The 20,072-nt window shown below is 33.2% G+C and overlaps 1 protein-coding gene across 2 annotated transcripts; it reads right to left on the reverse strand.

Moving 5' to 3' along the window:
* Positions 1 to 7,751: 7,751 nt before the first annotated feature.
* Positions 7,752 to 9,576, reverse strand: LOC136207012 (uncharacterized). 2 transcript variants are annotated; one of them, XR_010676533.1, is made up of 5 exons: positions 9,531 to 9,576; positions 9,354 to 9,446; positions 9,133 to 9,231; positions 8,719 to 9,048; positions 7,752 to 7,916 (listed from the first exon to the last, which is right to left on the reverse strand). XR_010676533.1 is itself a non-coding variant. In XM_065998253.1 (4 exons), the coding sequence occupies exons 2-4, from the start codon at positions 9,402 to 9,404 to the stop codon at positions 8,842 to 8,844; spliced, it is 357 nt and encodes a 118-aa protein (XP_065854325.1). In that variant the 5' UTR covers positions 9,405 to 9,446; positions 9,531 to 9,576; the 3' UTR covers positions 8,527 to 8,841. The 2 variants fall into 2 exon arrangements, 1 of the variants encoding a protein (XP_065854325.1); XM_065998253.1 differs by lacking the exon at positions 7,752 to 7,916 and having other exon boundaries at positions 8,527 to 9,048.
* Between the last annotated feature and the right edge of the window lie 10,496 nt (positions 9,577 to 20,072).

Genomic DNA, 20,072 nt, shown 5'->3' on the forward strand with positions numbered 1-20,072 from the left:
GGAATGGTGTACAGAATAATAAAGAATATTGGACCGTGAAGTTGGCATAAAGGATGAATTTAACCCTAATCAATCGAGTATCGATTTAGTTTTTAAAGTTGGTAGTAAGGATTAAATTAATTTATTGTCAAATAACTCTCAATTTAGTTTTTAAAGTTGGTAGTAAGAATTAAATTAATTTATTGTCAAATAACTCTAAAAGTATAATATATTTTTGATATTTGAATTTTATTATGCTTATAATTTGATATCAAATTTATTTTTATATTTCAAAACTATTATATTATGCACTTTAGTATCGTTGTATTACTTTATGCATCATTACAGAATATTAATACACTAATACTATTCTGAACGGTTCAATGAGATTTTTTTATCTCTATTTCAAAAAAATCTATCAGAATTAATTGTTCGTGGACTATATATACTCCTATTTCGAGAGATTTTTAGAGTTTGTTTTGTTAGTGTGATTTGTTCTCTCTTTATTTTTCTCACATTTTATCACTTAATATAATTATTTCATTAGAAAAAAATATTTTAATAGAATTAAAATTCTAAATTCAATTAATTCTTATATAAAACTGAGTAGGTGTAACGAAGCTTTTAGCCTGTTGGTTGAGAGCTTGCCTATGATCCTTGAGGTCATGGGTTCGAATCACATGTGTGGAGTGTGTTAAGAGTTTTTTTTATCTTTAATGTAATTTTTCATTTGTTTAATGAAAGTGTTTATAAGACTGAGTAGGTCCTTTTTATAAATAAAATTTATTTAAAATTTATTTTTGTCATATATTATTACTTAATATTTTTATTTCATTAGTAAAAGATTTGGAAAAAAATTATTTAAAAAAATAAAAGGATAAACTTCGTACGACAGTCATGATTATAAAGCGTACACTACAAAAAAACAGCTTTTAGTAATAGGAAAATCTGTTATTAAAAGTCCAAATACCGTTAGTAAAAGCTTTTAATAAGTGAAAAAGTACCTTATAGGTCCCTTGTTAAATGTTGCCTTGCTAATTGTTTTTAATAATGGAAATACGTTCCTTTATTATTAAACTTACAATAATAGAAAATCTACCATTATTAATAACTTTTTATAATAATTAAATATCCCCTTATTAAAACTAATTATAATAATACAAAAAAATACTTATTAAAAACCGGTTTACATGATTAAAAAGCCTCTTAATATTAACAAATTATAATGATTAAAAACCCTTATTAAAATATATTATTAATAATAAACATATCCCTTATTAAAAATATTTATAATAATAAAAAATCACTTATTAAAAAGAATGTATAATAGTAATAAAAACCTTTATTAAAACATATTTATAATGATAAAAAAAACCTCTTAATAAAGAGCACTTATAATTTATTTACAATAATAAAAAAATCACTTATTAAATAATAATTACAATAATAAATCTTCATCTTATTAAATTTTTTATAATAACTAAAATTTGCCACAAGTAATTGGGGAAACTCAATCCGCTTTTGTCCCTGGAAGGTCAATAATTGATAATGTGCAGGTGGCTTTTGAAAGTATTCACTTCATGAAAAGGCAAAATAGGGGGACCTCTGGGCAGGCGGCCCTGAAGATTGATATTAGCAAAGCCTATGATAGGGTGGATTGGAATTTTCTGAAATGGGTGATGTTACGCATGGGATTTCATGAGACCTGAATCAGATGGATGATGCTTTGCATAACAACGGTCAGGTATAAGGTGGCAGTAAATGGAGAATATTCTAACCATATTGTCCCTGGCAGGGGTCTCAGGCAAGGCGACCCACTTTCTCCTTATCTGTTCATCTTGTGTGCTGAAGTTCTATCTAAATTGATAACGAAGGCTGAAAGTGAGGGTCTAATTTCAGGATGTAGAATCTGCAGAAGGGCACCATCGGTTACACACTTATTCTTTGCTGATGATAGTTTTTTTGTTTTTTGGAGCAACAACAGATGAAGCCAGGAAGGTAATGAGTATACTGACCGAATATGAAACGGCATCTGGACAGGCTGTGAACTTGAGCAAGTCTGGTATTTTCTTTAGTGCGAATGTAAAAGCTGATTTGCAGAACGAGCTTAAAGGAATCCTGAGGGTTAATGCACCTTTGGATACGGGTCGCTATTTGGGGTTACCTTCGCTAATTGGGTGTTCTAAGCGAAGGATTTTCAACTTCCTCGTTGACAGGTTGCGGAAAAAGTTTGGAGTTTGGAGCTTTAGATTTTTATCTCAGGCAGGCAAGGAGGTGTTGCTAAAGTCAGTGGCCCAGGCTCTACCTACCTTCTGTATGAGTACGTTCCTTTTGCCTTTATCTATTTGTGATGAGCTCCAAAAGATGATGAACTCTTTCTGGTGGGGTTTGAAATCCGGGGGGGGGGGGGGGGGAAAGGAGCATCCATTGGTTCGATTGGGCTAAATTATGTCAACCAAACGACCTTGGAGGCATGGGTTTTAAAGATCTGCACATGTTTAACTTGGCACTGTTGGGTAAGCAGGGGTGGAAACTAGTGAGTGAACCAAATACTCTAGTAAGTAGCATTTTCAAAGCAAAATATTTTCCAAGAGAAGACTTACTTTTCTCTAAATTAGGCAATAATCCTAGTATGGTTTGGAGAAGTATCTGGAGTGGCTTGAGTTTATTGAGAAAAGGGCTAAGATGGAGGGTGGGAAATGGCAAATCAATTAGAGTCTGGAAGGACGCATGGGTACCCACACTAGAAGCTTTCTGTATAAATTCATTTTTGGTCCTTGGGATGCAGGACATGAGAGTGGCTGACCTGTTACTTGAAAATGGTAGGGGTTGGGAATTGAATAGGCTCCAGGGGTGTTTAAATAAAGCAGAGGTGAGTGCTATTTGTGACATTATCCTACCTTACGATGTTAGAGAGGACACTAGGGTGTGGCACTGGTCGAAGGACGGTTTTTATACTGTGAGTTCAAGTTATACTGAAGGGATGAAGGGGGAGGAAGAGAGATTGAGAATTGAGGGCTGGAAAAGGCTCTGGAGGTTAGAGGTTCCCCCAAAGCTTAAATTGTTTATCTGGCGGATTTGTTCAGATTGCTTACCTACACGAGCCCGTTTGGCCCAAAGACGTGTCCTCATCACAATTGAGTGCCCTGTATGTGTGGATCAGGAGGAAACGGCTAACCATTTATTTGTTGATTGCAGTTTTGCAGGTGATCTATGGAGGACAGACGGCCTTCCAATCCCCCAGCTTGGAGGGCTAACCCTTGCAGACTGGCTATTGCATGAATTGGGTAGATCAAATCCAGACAATCTCATCCGATCGTGCTGTGCTTTGAAGGCTATTTGGGATCACCGGAACCGGGTTCTATGGCGTATGGAGTGGTGGCCGGTGGACACCAGTTGGCGGCTAGGATTCGAAGAGTACCGAGAATGGAGGGCGTTTCAGCATGGCACTACTGTCAGACCCACGGCTCGACAGCGACAAAGTGGCGCGGAACCTCCCAACCCGCCACCCATGGTGCAACAACGACACCGGAAAACCAGCACCCCAGCGAATCCTGATCGTCGGCAGCAGCAGGAAGTGGCGTCAAGTATAGCTCGGCCAGATTCAGCAAGTCAATCACGCCCACCCCCGCAGGTATTAACCAGTTTCTCCTTTCCTCATTCTGTTCCCTCTCCGAAATGGAAGCCCCCCAGCGTTAGGTTCAATTAAATGTAATGTTGATGGGGCGTTATTCATGGAGGAGGGGAGGTGTGGGATGGGAGCGGTGGTCATGGATGCAACATGAACCTTTTTATTCTGTAGCAGCAGTTGTGTTGCAGGGTACAGGGAACCTCGAGTGGTCGAGGCATTAGCATTAAGAACAAGTATAATTTGGTTGATGGCTTCGCAGTACACACATGTTGAATTTGAGTCTGATGCGAAAGTAGTTGTGGATGCGATTCTATCAAGCAAAAAAGATATCTCGAAGTTTGGTTTTCTTATTCATGACTGTCGATTCATTCTAGGATCCAATCTCGATTTTAATTTATCATTTACTCCTCGTTTAGCGAATAGGGCTGCACATTTGGTAGCTAGGCAGGCCTATTCCAATGCTAACGATTTTGTGTCTTCCGAAATTCCGGAATGGTTGTCAAACACTATTTTTGAGGATGCAAATCCTATTGTTATATGAGATTTTCTGATTCTTGAGTTCAAAAAAAAAATTGCCTTATTATATAAAAACGTCTTTATCACCAAAAATCTATACTATATCTATATCTATACTATATAATAGCGGAAGCAGAGAGAAATGCGGAGAAGTGTTTTACAAGCATTTTTGATGAGTTGTCAACGTAGTAAAAAATCAAAATTAAAAAGATTTAATTAATTAAAAATAACAGATTTATATTTATAATATATTAAACAATTACTAGCTCATTAATTAAAATAATAAAAGAAAGTAAGAGTTACAGGAAGATGGAAAAAAAAAACAAAGCAAATGAAATCCAAAAGCCACAAATAAACTTCTATATAAAGCTTGATAGATAGTATTTCAACGAGGAAAAGTGTTTTAGAGACATTTTTTATGAGTTGTCAACGTAGTAAAAAATCAAAATTAAAAAGATTTAATTAATTAAAAATAACAGATTTATATTTATAATATATTAAACAATTACTAGCCCATTAATTAAAATAATAAAAGAAAGTAAGAGTTACAGGAAGATGAAAAAAAAAAACAAAGCAAAGGAAATCCAAAAGCCACAAATAAACTTCTATATAAAGCTTGATAGATAGTATTTCACTATTATATTCATTGGTCATAATAGATAGTATTATGTTTCTGAAGGTAATTATTCGATTTTTCCCATATGTTGTAGTTATTTTGTTCTCAATTGTGTTGTTGTTATATTTTTTATTAAACAATATTTGTTATAGTTTCATCTTTCAGATCTATTTCTGCCGTTATCCCGGTTCTATACCTCTCGCTACCTTATCCATGTTTTCTTTTTTATTTGTCTTTTTTTTTTCCAAACTGATATCTCCAATTGAAGAAATCCGATAGAAATAGAAGATTCATGGACAACTAAAATCGGGAAACACAAATGTGTCAAAAATTACAAAAAAATCTTATGTTTCTCGAGGTAATTATTCGATTTGTTTTCATATGTTATAGTTATTTTTGTTCTCAATTGTGTTATTTTTTTTATTTTTATTAAACAATAGTTGTTATAGTTTCATATTTCAGAGATGAAATTCCATTTCTGTCGTTACCCAGGTTCCATACCTCTCGCTACCTTATCTATGTTTTCTTTTTATTTGTCTTTTATTTTTCAAAATAAATAAACTAAAGATTTTGTATATTTGCATTCTTTTTTAGTATATGTTGCTAAGTGTTATCGTTTCGATTGTTAAGTCTAACTAAAATTTAGATTTTCGGCTTTATATTATATTTGAAGTTAAATTTAGATTTTTAACGTAAATTTTCGGCGTTATATCTATGAACTCATTTGTTAGCTTTAATTGAAGTTAAATTAATTTTTCTAATTCGGAACCTGTTGAAATCCACTCTTTTTTTAGTTTGAGTTTATCTAACCGATATAGATTGTATTTTTTTATTTTCATGCATTTTGGTACAAATAGTTACAAAGTTTTACACAATAATTGTTCATTGAAGTTTGAGACATATTGAAGAAAATATTGAAGAGGTATTGAAATATTATACTTACAATGAAGTTTATTTTAATTATAAATTATGTTATATTATTATTATTATTATTATTATCAAGGAGTTATTTTTTCCCAGTTCTCTCGACAAAGAGATTGTAAGCGTCTAATACATTTGATAAGATGTTTATTCTCGAAAATTTTGGATTATGCCAGATACGAATTCAAAATGAAGGTAAATAAAAATAAATTTTGATGCTCAAAATCCAAAAAATGTATACTAATTATGGGATATTGAGATAATTGCTTTTGCAACATTGGTTATATAGTTTTTAACTATTATATTGTGATTTGTACAAATTGTAATATTTCAAGAGTTTTTAACAGATGAAAATGAAACATGAGCATAAGACAAGTTGTTGGAAAATATTAATTAAAAAATATTATTATTTGAATCTCTTCAAATTCTCAAATGTTGAGCATAATGATTCTAATTGATAGAATCAATTTCACATATTAATTATAAAACGTTTTTTTGTACTTAGTGGTTACAGTTGCGATTTAATTCTATTTAACTAAAATTAATTTATTGACTTAATACTTCATTAATAGAAAATAAAAAATTTAATTAATGGGCAAAAAATATTTTCACTCTCCTCTTTATATGCTTATATCTTACATTCTCTCTTATTTTCGAAAAAAACCGAGAGGAAGATAGTTCTCTCCTAATTATCTTTTTTGTCCCTTCATTTTTGTTTTCTATTCTTTTGTTTGTTTTTCTTGCTTACGAAATTCAAGAATATATAATTATTAGAAAATATTAATAAAATCAAATAAGTGATACCTGCGAGCGTGACTGATATTCTATACAGTGAAAGAATGAAGAACAAATTGATTGAATGTCTTGATGAGATATTACGAGATAAAAAAATAGGACAAATCATCACCTTAACCTGATTCAATTGGATATATTGGGTTATTGTAGCATAATGAATAATTGAATTCGAATACTTGGTGATCATGAAATTCCATCAAACAAAATGATTATCATCAATATGAATTTGTAACTAATTCTTATGAATTTTATTTTTTTTATATGTAACATATAGAATTGATAAAGTTTCTTCATGTGCAATATTAGAAAAGTATTGATGATAATAGTTTATAGCATAATATTGATGTTGCTTCCATTTGAACATAGATTGTAATTCTTTTGTATCGTATATATAATATTTAATTTTAATTGTAGTTTAATTCAATTTTTGTTTAACGTAGATTGTAATTTTGTTGTATCATAGATATAATATTTAATTTTAATTGTAGTCTAATTCAAGTTTTGGTTTTTTTATTATATTCTAATATATTTCTTAATTAATCTTCTATTTTATTATTATTGTTTCATAGAATTCCAGTTATAAGAAAATATGAAAATATATTAAAATTACTAAAAAGTATAAATCATTGAATTTTGTAAAAATAAATAAATCATTCACCTTTAGTTAAAATTCTATAAAAAAAATTAATCAATTATTTTCAAAATTAATTTGATATGATTTGAATTATCAATAAAAAAATATATATTAATTTCAAATATACATAATATACAAATTTCTCATAGCATGATATAAAATTACTTAAAAATAAGGGCCCGTTTGGTTGCTCCTTTTCATGCTCCTATTTGTCTTTTCATTTCAAAAGGGAGAGTTTCAAGTGTTTGGTTAGTGACCTCATGTTTGCCTTTTAAATCTGAAAAGCAGCATTAGGTATTTGGTTAGTGACATTCTGTTTGCTTTTCACACCTGAAAAGCAGCCTTTTACAAAAGCAAAGAATCTCTGCTTTTTGGAAAAACAATTTTTTCCAACAGCAAACAGCAAACCGTAACAGCAAACAGCAAATAGCAACAACAAACCGTAACAGCAAACAACAAACAGTAGGTAAAACAAACGGGCCCTAAATATGTCAATTTATTTATTTATCTAAATTATAGAAAAGTTTCATATCTCGTGCATCGCACGGGTTTTCGACTAGTATGTAGTAATAAACAATGCTCTAGTTAAATCATCATTTTTCACAATTAAAACATCTTAATGTAAATTAACCATAAAAAACTACCATGTAATAAAGATTGGAAAATCAATATATAAAGTGTTTGTAAAGTTAGTTTATAGACAATTTCCTATTTACATAACAAAATATATCCAAAAAGTTGTTTGGAAATTTAATCTATCGATCTTGAACCAAAAAGTTGATTGATAATTTTAGTTAGTCCAAAATGTTGCTCGCTCAAGTAGCCTATAAGAAATAACACAAAAAGAATAAAGTTAAGTCAATCATGAAAATCCTATTACAAAGTACCCAAATTTACAAATTAAAATTAGTGATCCACATCAATGGAAATGGAAAAATGTTTACAGCATATTACACATTACAGAGTGCAACAAAGTGCACAACGAATGGAAATGGAAAATGTTTATAGCATATTTTCACATTACAAATGCAGCACTGGAGTAAGAGCAAATGCTGCAGGAAAAAAATGCTTACAACACATAACACATCTAATTAGTTTGTTAACTTAATCAATTAAGAGCAAATGCAGCAAGAAACAAAAACAAAAAAGAAGTAGACGAATAAGGACAAAGAAAGACATGATCTTTATTTTTCTTCTTACGTCATAATCAATTAAGATATACTTGACCATGTAAGAACAAGTGCACACTTTGAGCTATGACACTATATCAAAGAACAAAAATGTTTGACAGATTTCTTGATAGCTAATGAAGTGCAGATAATTAGATTTATCAGTTGTGGGTGTATATTAAGAGAAAAAGCACAAATTAGATTGAAACTTTGAGCAGGTTTATATTCTTGATTTGATTTGGTGAACAGGGAAGTTAACAACATCTTTACACATTACAAAGTTGAGCATGTTTATTAACCAATATTGACATAGTATAAAACATCATTACCACAAAAAAGGCAAATACAGGAAATAACATCATAAACATTGAGACAAAAACAACAGCAAGAAACAACCAGAAGATGACATAGTTAAAACAAGAAAATTCATCATATATCTTTGTAAAAGATGACACACCTCATGATGGTCTATATTTGTAGTCGGAGATGGAATTGATGATTGCCCGACACTACCATTCGTAAATGCATCAAACCTTAAGGTTATACTTTTCTTCCATTCTTCAAAGTCATCCAATCTTTTCTATAGCTTACTAGTTTGTTCGTCCATCTCTTGGATTGTAGCTTCAAGCTCTAGTTTGTAAGTTGATTTGGATCCAACCACATGCTTTCTCTTCATTCCACCTCCAAAACCAAAGACATGGCTATGGGTTTGTGGCCCAAAGCATTTCTCAATAACTTCTATGGTGGAAAGTGATGGCTCAGATTCAATGGTCTTCACAATTTCGTCCTACAAATTTCCAATAGGTAAGAGTTATCATAAAGAAATAAAATAAAACAACATAACTCAAGAAGATGAATTAGAAGTATTTACATATTTCTTTGTTGTTGCTTCATCTTGCAATGTTCCACCTTTCTGTCGAGTCTCGAAAAAAAGCTTGAGGAAATCAAGTGGATTTCCATCTTTGCCTCCCTATTTCATATAAATAGATGTGTAAATTATTTAAATGATTAACACACACACACACACACACACATATATATATATATATATATATATATATATAATTAAATTGTTGAAGACTTGTTTCTTACCATGCCATAAATAATTTCTCGATGTGGCTTACTTCCACTTTTATGATACATCACTGACTTAGCTTTATTTTCGATACGTTGTTTTCTCTTTTTCTATAAATGTTATAAAACATCAGTGTTTGGTTGAGTCTCGTAGAAAAATAATACTTCATAATAAAATCTTCACACTTATCATACCTAAAAATTTTTAGTAAACCATTTCTCATTCACAAGCCAAATCCAATCTTCCATATTTATTTCTTTTGGACAATTCTTTAAGGCTTCCGCTTTTGTTTTGCAAGCGTCCACATACGTATTATACAAAGATGTCCTCCATGATGTCCACAATACTCCCATATGGTCCAAGGTAGTTTGACGATAAATTTCCATTTGACTGTGTTGAAAAGATTCCTACAACATATTACAGAGCATATTTTGAGTTCTTCAGTATTACCTTATATTAAAACAGAAACTGTGAAATAAACTTAACTAGTAAGATTTACCTTGACTGCACCCCGCATGTGGTTCTTCGCGTCTACCTTGATATCCCTCTATGTTTAAACTTGAACGGGGCAAATAGCACTGTTACGAACAATTTTTCCTAAATGCCTTAACCAACATGTATGATTAACATCGACAGCACGATTGTTGTAGAATTTGATATCAATCTTTTCTTCAGAGTTAAGAGCATCAACTTTCTTATTCCTGTTCGGACCCCTAACGTTTTTTTTCTTTTGGGCTGTTGAGTCTAGCAAAATAGGACTCATTTTCTCAAATTTGTTCATAGTACCAAAAAAAATTGACGAATAATAAAAAATAGAATATATTTTTTAGCAAAAATTACTTACTTTCACCATATGTGTCTGATATAACATAACCCGAATATCCAAATTTACCATCTTCAGTCATTGGAGTATATTTTGCTATAAGATAATGATTAACAACCTCTAATGGCATGCAAAACACCTTAAATACAAAAAAAAAATGTCAGTAATAAATTAAACTAAGAAATTTAAAATAACATTATCAACATTTATGCTTGAATATGCTAAAGTACTTACCTTCTCAGTCTGAGGTAGGCTGATACTTTTAAGGTTATCCTCTATACCAAAGTTCTTAGAAACTGTTCTAAACATTTGGATAGTGCTAGCTTCTTCAATCCCTCCAATAACATCACCACAAATAATCACTTCCTCGCTTACCTTTAGATCACCGACAATCCTAAGGTTTGATACTTTCGGGTTTGATGAATTTGAGATATTGGAAGCTGGAAAGACAAATTTTTAATTAAGGAAATTTATAAATTATAATTTGCATGAATATTAATTTTTTTTACATTGTTACCTAATGATGCAGTATCCTCTGGCAGTTTCAACGATAAAAGCGGTGTTGTTTTATCCTCCTTAATGAAGACATTTATGTCTCCAAAACCCCCATGTTCCTTTATAAAGAATAAAATATCTTCATCATCACTCAATGGCAACCCATCCTCATCACAAAGTTTGAACCGAACAGAATAAATATCAATTAATTTTTTGCATATTCTCAGAATATCCAAGAAAGAATTATCTTCACAAAAATCCTTCTCAATGTGGAATTTTTCACGGTAATGTATAACAAGACAGCTACCACCTTATTTATAAAAAAAAACGATTAAAAAACAAGTTTTGTGAAAATTAAATAATTAATTTTTCAAGATTATATATATATAAATATATTTAGAAACATGATGAAGCTACCGAAACCACCCCTTACAGGGGTCTTCCGGCGGGCTGGAGGGTCGGTCGACCCTCTCCGACGCCTCTGGCCCACGCCGTTGACTAAGAAATAATAAAAAAATGCAACAATTAACTTCACTATATACTATTATTATAAGCTCTTGACAGAATACCAATTATGAATCCAATCATCAGCTTGTTGATTATGCTAATAATTAAAACACTCTTAAATCCAATAGTAACTTAATTTACAGCAAACTTACATGCTCATTCATCATTTTTAATGCATTCAACAACATATAACAATTTAGATGAAAAGCACAACATGATTGCTTACCTTCAAGATTCTTAGCAAGGCACCTTGAATTTTTGGGATTTATGTGACTATACCACCACCAAGAATGTGATTTGCTTGATTGCAACCTCTTAAAATTCTTGTTTGACCGAACCTAAAACAAGTAAAATAGCTCAAAATATTAAATTTCTTCAATTGACAAGAAAACTAATCCCACACAATGCATAAAATACTGAAAACATAAAAGGCTTTTTAATAGACCTGATTGAAAGCCTTTAGAACTTCAAGAACAAACGCCAAATTAAACAAGTTGATGACCATAATTAATTTCACTATAACTGAAAACCTAAATTCATTGAGAAAACTAAAAGCAAGGGAAACCCTTGAGGAATCAAAGTAAGAAGAAGTAAACAACACATTTAGATGTCCAGAAGATCTAAAGCAGGTGAAAGTTGTTGAAACACCTTTCCACATGATTTTGATTTGACAAAATTATTCAAGTTAATCCCATGATTAAGACAATTAAATTTAAGTGCTTTGATTTAATTGTACTAATGTGTTTGTTCAATGTTGAGTATATTAACTAACGAGAACAGGAACTAAGTGTTTAATAAGAAATACAGAACGAAGTCAGCATGAGCAAAGATACATAGCAGAAGTAGAGTAGAATGTAACTCAGCATTATAAAAGAAAAGTCTTCTTCATAATAAACGCTTGAAGGCGAAGCCGGCCGAAGAAGCTGAGTAGAACGTGTTGGGGTTATGTGTCCTATAGTCAATTGTTGCAGGATACAAACTTATTGTAAATGAATTGTTCTTTATATCATTTGTTTTAATGAGATATATGTTTTATAACTATATAAAGGCAATCCCTTTTAAGCACTAAATAAAGTCTAATAAAAGGAAATCCGTAAGTTTGTTTAAAGTGATTATAAAGTGTTCATACAAGCATGAAGTGAGACAAAACTTTATAATAAACTAATAAACTTAAAACCACCCCAAGTCAAGTGATATATTTAGGATTGATATATCACAGTTGAGATTTGTATGTAACAATATCTTCTGTCCGACAGAAAGCTGATCTCACAAGCTTCACATATATAGATATCTGGACAGTTACATAGATCCGGTGAAACGTTGTTCATTAGGATTGGGGATCCGACTTGAGATAACAGGATGGGTAGATTCATCCTTGTCAACTGTTCATCTCATTGGTATTAATAGGTATAACTAATCCTCAGACTCAAAGGAATGTTAATTGGTCATCCTGAATTACTGAATGTGAGACTTTGATCCTGTGGTCCCACGATCCTTAACAGAGATGACTCTGGGGTGTGAACTGCAAAGGTTGGGTGTCACAGGAAGTAATTTCAGGGTAGTTATACATTGGATTGAGCATTTATCACTCCCGATTAATGGGAGATACATCCAAGGATCGCTTGTGGAAGACTTGACTCTAAACCCTTACAAGGTGATAGCTTAAGAGTAGAAATACAGATTTCACTTAACCTATCTTTTTGAGTTGACTCGGCCAATAACAAGTAAAACGAACGTCTCGCTATATGTGACTTGACATTACCCATAGTCATAAGATTCAGTTCAAGGATGTAGTTGATAAAGGATCGTATTATACCGTAACTAATACGGAAGGGTTAACGACAGAATCAACCTGTCTTCTTAACGGACTCTGGGGGAATGATTACGGACTTGCCAATAACATACTATGTACATCATTCCGTTATGCAAGGGATTAAATATAATTCTTGAAGAAATTAATTTAATAGGTTGCATACGGCCAGAAGTAGTAAGGACCTAATGGATCACACATAAGACTTGGAACCAAAAGAGAGATGGATATGATTAATAGATGGAAGCCCAATTAAGCCCAGTAAGGCCCAAATACTAGGAGGGGGCCGAAATTTATATATGTTAGTAAGGAATTAATTTTATTCCATTAATCCTAATTAGATTAGGATTAGGGTAAATTACATCAAAGGTACCTGAATTATACCTCAATTCACACTTTGGTACCTAAATTATATTTTATCACAAAAATATACCTCAAATATCAATGACTGGACAATTTAATAATTTTAACCGGTGCTAACCAGTCAATTTGAATTTCACAATTAATTTAACCATTTTTAAAGTGTTTGATCAAGCTCTCCTCTCTTCTCTGTTTCTCTCTCCTAAAATTGCATAACTAGTTGACAAAAAAAAATTTCTCTCTCCTCTTTCATTCTCTCTCTAATTTTTTTCATCCCAAATCTACGAGCTTCTTTCCCACTGCCCTCCATTCATTCATCATTTCATGGTAGCCTTTTTTCTTCAAAGCTCATTCTCGACTGGATCTTTTAATTTTTGTGCTTTTAGTTTATAATTTGTGTAGAACTTAATTGATGTGGTCCTTATATTTCATTTTATCTTTATTTTGTGAAAAATTCATCCAAAGGAGACCAGCTAATCAATTTCTACTTACCTGTGTTAAGCATTGGTAATTTTAGATTCAGAACAATGGGTGTTTCTTGCTCTCTTGTCTTTTAATTTCTGTGATAAATAGTTGCTTTTAGATCTCATATGCGTTGGGTACGTGATAGAGCTCCAGGTTTACTGCTTGCCATCATTTTTTGAAAAATCAAAATCATATGATGGAGCATAGCCGCAGTATGTGACGGTGAAGATTTCGGTACGGTGGGATATAGAGAACTGTCGGGTGCCTCGAGATTTCTTTGTGCAAATTGTAGAACGTCTGACATTTAAAAACCAGCGGTTGGAGAAAACGATTCATGGAAGAGAATGGAGTTTGAGATCAAATTTGGAGAAAGAAAGAAAATGCAAGAGAAAATAAAGAGAATGGAAGATGGAAGGAGGAAGAAGATGGCAATATTGTAATTTTTATGTTATTTGAGTGTTTGTGGGTCCCAGTCAACTTTCACATTGACCATTAGTGACCGGTAAAACGTACTAAATTGTCCGGTCATCGTTAGTTCAGGTATATTTTTGTAACAAAACGTAATTCAGGTACTAAAGTGTGAATTGAGGTATATTTCAGGTACCATTGATGTAATTTACTCATTAGGATTATGAATTAAATTAATTAAGAGATAATATAATTGGGAGTTTTAATTAGATTAATATTCTCCTATTATTATCCAATTAGGTTATTTATTATTATCCTAAATATATTAGATATATAGTGAGATAATAATTACGAATCCTTTTCCGAATTGGATTCCTATTAAGTAACATATTCCTATCTAACTAGGGTTTAGATACAAGCTAATATATATACTCCTCCCCTAATGAATTTCGACTAAGCCTATATCCCTCCCCTTAAGTAATTTTCGAAATTGCTTAATTAAGAGAGAAAAAGAATTCTATTCCCCAAGTTCGTGGACAAGAATTAATTCGGCATTCCATCGATTGATTAATCTTATTCATCCCTCTTTCTCTTTGATCTTGTGTTGGTTTATTAGAGGCAATTTATTTTGGTTGCATCTCATAAGGGTTGATTTCATCTTAGCCTCACCGTATTAAACTTTGTGGTTGGAATCTCGGAGAAGAATTGTGGGCGCTTCTTTAACAACGGTAGATTGTTCATCGAAAGGTATTCCTTCTTATCCCTCTTTATATGAAATAACGATTAACGGATCCTATGGTTAAAAGGAAGTAGGCTAAAATTTTTATATTTCCGATGCTATACCTTAGCCTTAATTTCCTACAGTGGTATCAGAGCCATCGTTAAATCCGTTATTTCATATATGAAAATATAGAAGTTTTCAATAGGATTGAATAAATATTTATGGTTAGGATTAATTGACAAATAGTATTGATTGATTAATTCTAAAGATAAATAAAGTTTTGATTAATTGTTAATTAAAACTGATTATGCTTATGTTCCTAATTATTTCGGTTGATAATCATTATAACAAAATCTATTAGTTTTATAGTTAGGTTGATAAAATTAGTTTTATTAATTCTAAATGATAAAATGGAAATCTATTGTAGATTATCCTATTTCTGAAAACCGTTTTAAAATTATTTTAGAACATATATATATATATATATAAATAATAAAAAAAAAATATGACATCAGCCCGAGTCGCGCCTCACGGCACGACTGGCCGCTGTCACGCGGCTGCTGCCTCGCGGCAGCAGTCGCGTGCGGCGCAGGGGCGCCGCTGCCGCAAGGCGGCAGCACCCCGCGTGCCCTAAGGGCTGCTGCCAATCGGCAGCGGCCCCGACCTCGGGCCCGGCCCGACACCCACTTGATTTTAAAATAGGTTTAAAATCGTTTTATGTTAAATGTATATATATGTTTCAGAAATTAATAGTTTTCTGTTTTGATTATCGAATGAATAATTTGTTTAAATGTTTGTTTTTACAAATATGTAAATCAAAGTATTAAATGAATTAAAATCAAAATAAATGGGACGAGCATAATCAACGTTTTATATGGTTATATTAATCTAAGGATTAATATAAAGATACAAAACAATTAGAAGTAAAATTGGATGAAAGTTAATTTGACAAGTTAATGTGATTAACCTAAATATTACATAAGCCGGTTATGTAATCAACCAATTAAATTTATTTAATTGAGTCTATGCATGTTTGGAGTTATGGACATATTTGGACCCTCTTTTAGTCTTTTGGTATTTTTGAAATAGGGCATGCGCGTCCTGCCTTTCTACTATCTATTGTAATTTCTCCTCTCATCTGATTCCCTTCAATTCAATTGAAGTTTTCTTATAGTAGTATAGAAATTAATATGTAATTTCAAGGCGTCATGGAGAAGACGGAGGACCTAAAGAGAAATATGTAATAGTTAGTATTTCCTTAGGGTTGGCCTTTTATTCCGTCTCTGGCTCGACGGAATAATTTAGATAATGTGTCCATAACGCCAATGTATGTGAATGTATGTATGTCTGATGTATGCTAAAGCAAATCAAGACTAAGTTAGATTATGAGACTTAAATAAAATCCCTCATTAAAAGTTAAGTAAATAAGTAAGTTATTAAAATCGGTTGCCCCTCCCTAATATTATAATTCAGCCGGCAGTACTAGGGGCCTTTGGGTTGTTGAGTAAACTCAAGCTCGGGGTCTTATGGTAACACCTGAATTATCGAAAATCATTTTTCATGAATATGGGGTAATACTTAAATTAGATTATGATAATTGGATGAGTAAACTCGTGTTGTCATAAACTAATGGGCAAAACGGTTGGGATTAATATGAATAGCATATTAGTTACTAATGTGGTTAGTAACCCAATAACCTAGGAATCACATTAAAGATGTGATTGATTGTATGAATCTACCTAATGAATGAGACTAGCTTGTTGAGTAAACTCAAGGCGAAATCTCAGGAGTTAGGATCCTAGCTCACTAAAGGATTTGTGAAATTCTTCGAATTAATATGGAGGATTATTAATTTGGAAAAATAGTGGAAGCAATCTGAAATAAATTAAAAGGCCTATAATTTTAGATTGTTAAACTTTAAAGCAAATGAATGACATACGTTTACTCTTTCTCACTCTCAGGTTTTGTTTAAACACATACTCTTAAAATCATGACTAAAACCAATCTGCAAAACATCCTTACCGATAACAAATTGAATGGTTCAAACTTCACCGACTGGTTTCGTAACCTCAAAATTGTTTTGAAGTTCGAGAAAATTGGGTATGTACTTGATACATCGATACCCCATGTCCCTGAAGATGATGCTCCCATCGAGGAAATTGATGCTTATCAGAAGCACAAGGCTGATGATGATCATGCCGCTTGCATCATACTTGCATCGATGACATCGGAATTACAAAGGCAACATGAGGAGATGAATGCTTATTCCATCATCATGCACCTAAAGGAATTGTTTGGGAAACAAACCAGGTGCGAACGCTACGAGATATCAAAACTGTTATATCGTTGCAGGATGCAAGAGGGCACATCTGTCATGACACATTGTGTCAAGATGATAGGCTATATTACCAAACTTTCTAGTATTGGATTTGTGATGGACAACGAATTAAGTACCGACTTGGTTCTTCAGTCCCTCCCAGAGAGTTATTCACAGTTCATCATGAACTACCAAATGAATGACTTGCAAACCTCTCTTGAAGAGCTTGCAAACATGCTCAAATCAGTTGAGCCCAATATGAAGAAAGACAAGGCCATACCGGCTCTTGTAATCGAGGGATCGAGGAAAAGAAAAGGGAAATTTTCCAATTCTAAACATCCCAAGAAAGGTAAGAAAGATGTGTCCAAGGGAAAGGAAGTTAAGAAGCCCAAAGGAGAGTGCCACTTCTGTGGTAAAGACGGGCATTGGAAGAGAAACTGCAAGGAGTATCTAGCCACCCTCAAGAAGGGAAAAGGCGGTGCTTCTTCATCTGGTATGTTCTATATTGAAATAAATACGGTTTCATTGTCTGAATCTTGGGTACTTGATACCGGATGTGGATCTCATATTTGTACAAATATGCAGGAGCTAAAACAGACTAAGGAACTAAAGAAAGGAAGCATAAACTTGCGAGTGGAAATGGAGCAAGAGTTGCCGCCCTCGCAATTGGAGATTATGTTTTACTTTTGCCCTCTGGGCTTGTAATAGAATTAAGGAATTGTTTATACGTTCCTGAGATGTCTCGTAACATTATTTCTATTAGCCGTCTCGTTGACGAAGGTTTTCATATTTCAATAAAGAACAATAGTTGCAATTTTTATAAAGATTCGATCTTTTATTTTTCAGGAATATCACAAAATGGGATTTACGTGTTAGATGATAAAACTCCTGTTTTTGCAATTGATACCAAAAGACATAAGCTAGATAATTCAACTTACTTGTGGCATTGTCGTTTAGGCCATATAAACAAGAGACGCATGCTAAAGCTACATTCAGATGGGCTTATAGATCCAATCGATTCTGAATCATTGGAAACATGCGAATCATGTTTAAAAGGTAAAATGACAAAGACACCCTTTAGCAATAAAGGTGAGCGTGTATCAGACACTCTAGGACTCATTCATTCAGATGTATGTGGTCCTATGTCAGTCCAAGCAAGAGGAGGATTCAGATACTTCATTAGCTTCATAGATGATCATACTCGCTATGGTTATATCTACTTGATGAGGCACAAATCAGAAGCTTTTGACAAGTTCAAATGCTTCAAGAATGAAGTGGAAAATCAATTAGGAAAGAAAATAAAAACACTTCGATCTGATCGAGGTGGCGAATATCTTTCTAATGATTTTCTGAATTATCTAACTGAATGTGGGATATGCTCACAATGGACACCTCCCTATACGCCACAACACAATGGTGTATCCGAGAGGAGAAACCGTACCCTATTAGATATGGCACGATCCATGATGAGCATGGCCTTACTTCCAAAGACGTTCTGGGGCTATGCCTTAGAAACTGCCCTCTTCACCCTAAATCGAGTACCAACTAAATCCGCTCGTTCCACGCCATATGAATTGTTCGTTGGTAGGAAACCCGTGTTCTCTTTCATGAGAGTATAGGGTTGTTCAGCATATGTCAAACGCGTTGCGTCCGAAAAATTAGATTCTAAATCTGATAAATGTTTCTTCATCGGATACCCTAAGGAAACTATGGGATATTACTTCTATCATCCAGATGATTAGAAAGTAATCGTATCCAAACACGCAACCTTCTTAGAGAAAGAGTTTCTCGAAAAAACACAAAAGGGAAGCGTGATTGAACTCGATGAAGTTCAAGAGGAAGAAACACCGACTGAAACAACGGAGGCGGTCGAGGTACCCGAAGAAGTCCCATTAGATGAGACTCCAGTGGCACCTATTCGTAGATCACGAAGAGTTCATGAACTCCCAGTTAGATATGGTTTTCTAGTGGGAGATGATGACGAGGTTCCCGTGTTAGACGACGAACCCGAAAACTACGAAGAGGCTCTTATTAGTCCAGATTCTAAAGCATGGCTTGAGGCCATGGATTCTGAAATGGATTCCATGTATACTAACCAAGTTTGGACTTTGGTTGATCCACCCGAAGGGATAAAACCCATTGGGTGCAGATGGATCTTCAAAAAGAAGACTGACATTGATGGAAAGGTTAGCACCTATAAGGCTAGGTTGGTAGCGAAAGGATATCGTCAAAAACAAGGTGTTGATTATGACGAAACCTTCTCTCCCGTTGCTATGTCCAAATCAATCAGAATCATGCTTGCAATTGCCGCTCATTTTGATTATGAGATTTGGCAAATGGATGTGAAAACAGCTTTCCTAAACGGAAACCTGCTTGAGGATGTATACATGATGCAACCTGAAGGTTTCATATCAAAGGATGCAAATAAAGTTTGCAAACTTCAGAGATCCATTTATGGACTCAAGCAAGCATCTAGAAGCTGGAACAAGCGTTTTGACGAAACCATAAAACAATTTGGTTTCGAACAAAATTGCGAAGAAGCTTGCATTTACAAGAAAGCAAGTGGGAGCTCTATAGCATTTCTCATACTATATGTGGACGATATACTGTTAATGGGAAATGACATTGCTCTATTACAGTCAGTGAAAATATGGTTATCTGGTAACTTCTCAATGAAAGACTTTGGTGAAGCAGCCTATATACTTGGTATAAAGATCTACAGAGATAGATCGCGTAGACTGCTTGGTCTTTCACATGCTACATACATTGAAAAGGTGCTAAATCGGTTTAGCATGTTTGAATCGAAACGAGGTAACTTATCCATGGTGCA

Source organism: Euphorbia lathyris, chromosome 9 (genome assembly GCF_963576675.1).
Source record: "Euphorbia lathyris chromosome 9, ddEupLath1.1, whole genome shotgun sequence".
NCBI lineage: Eukaryota > Viridiplantae > Streptophyta > Magnoliopsida > Malpighiales > Euphorbiaceae > Euphorbia > Euphorbia lathyris.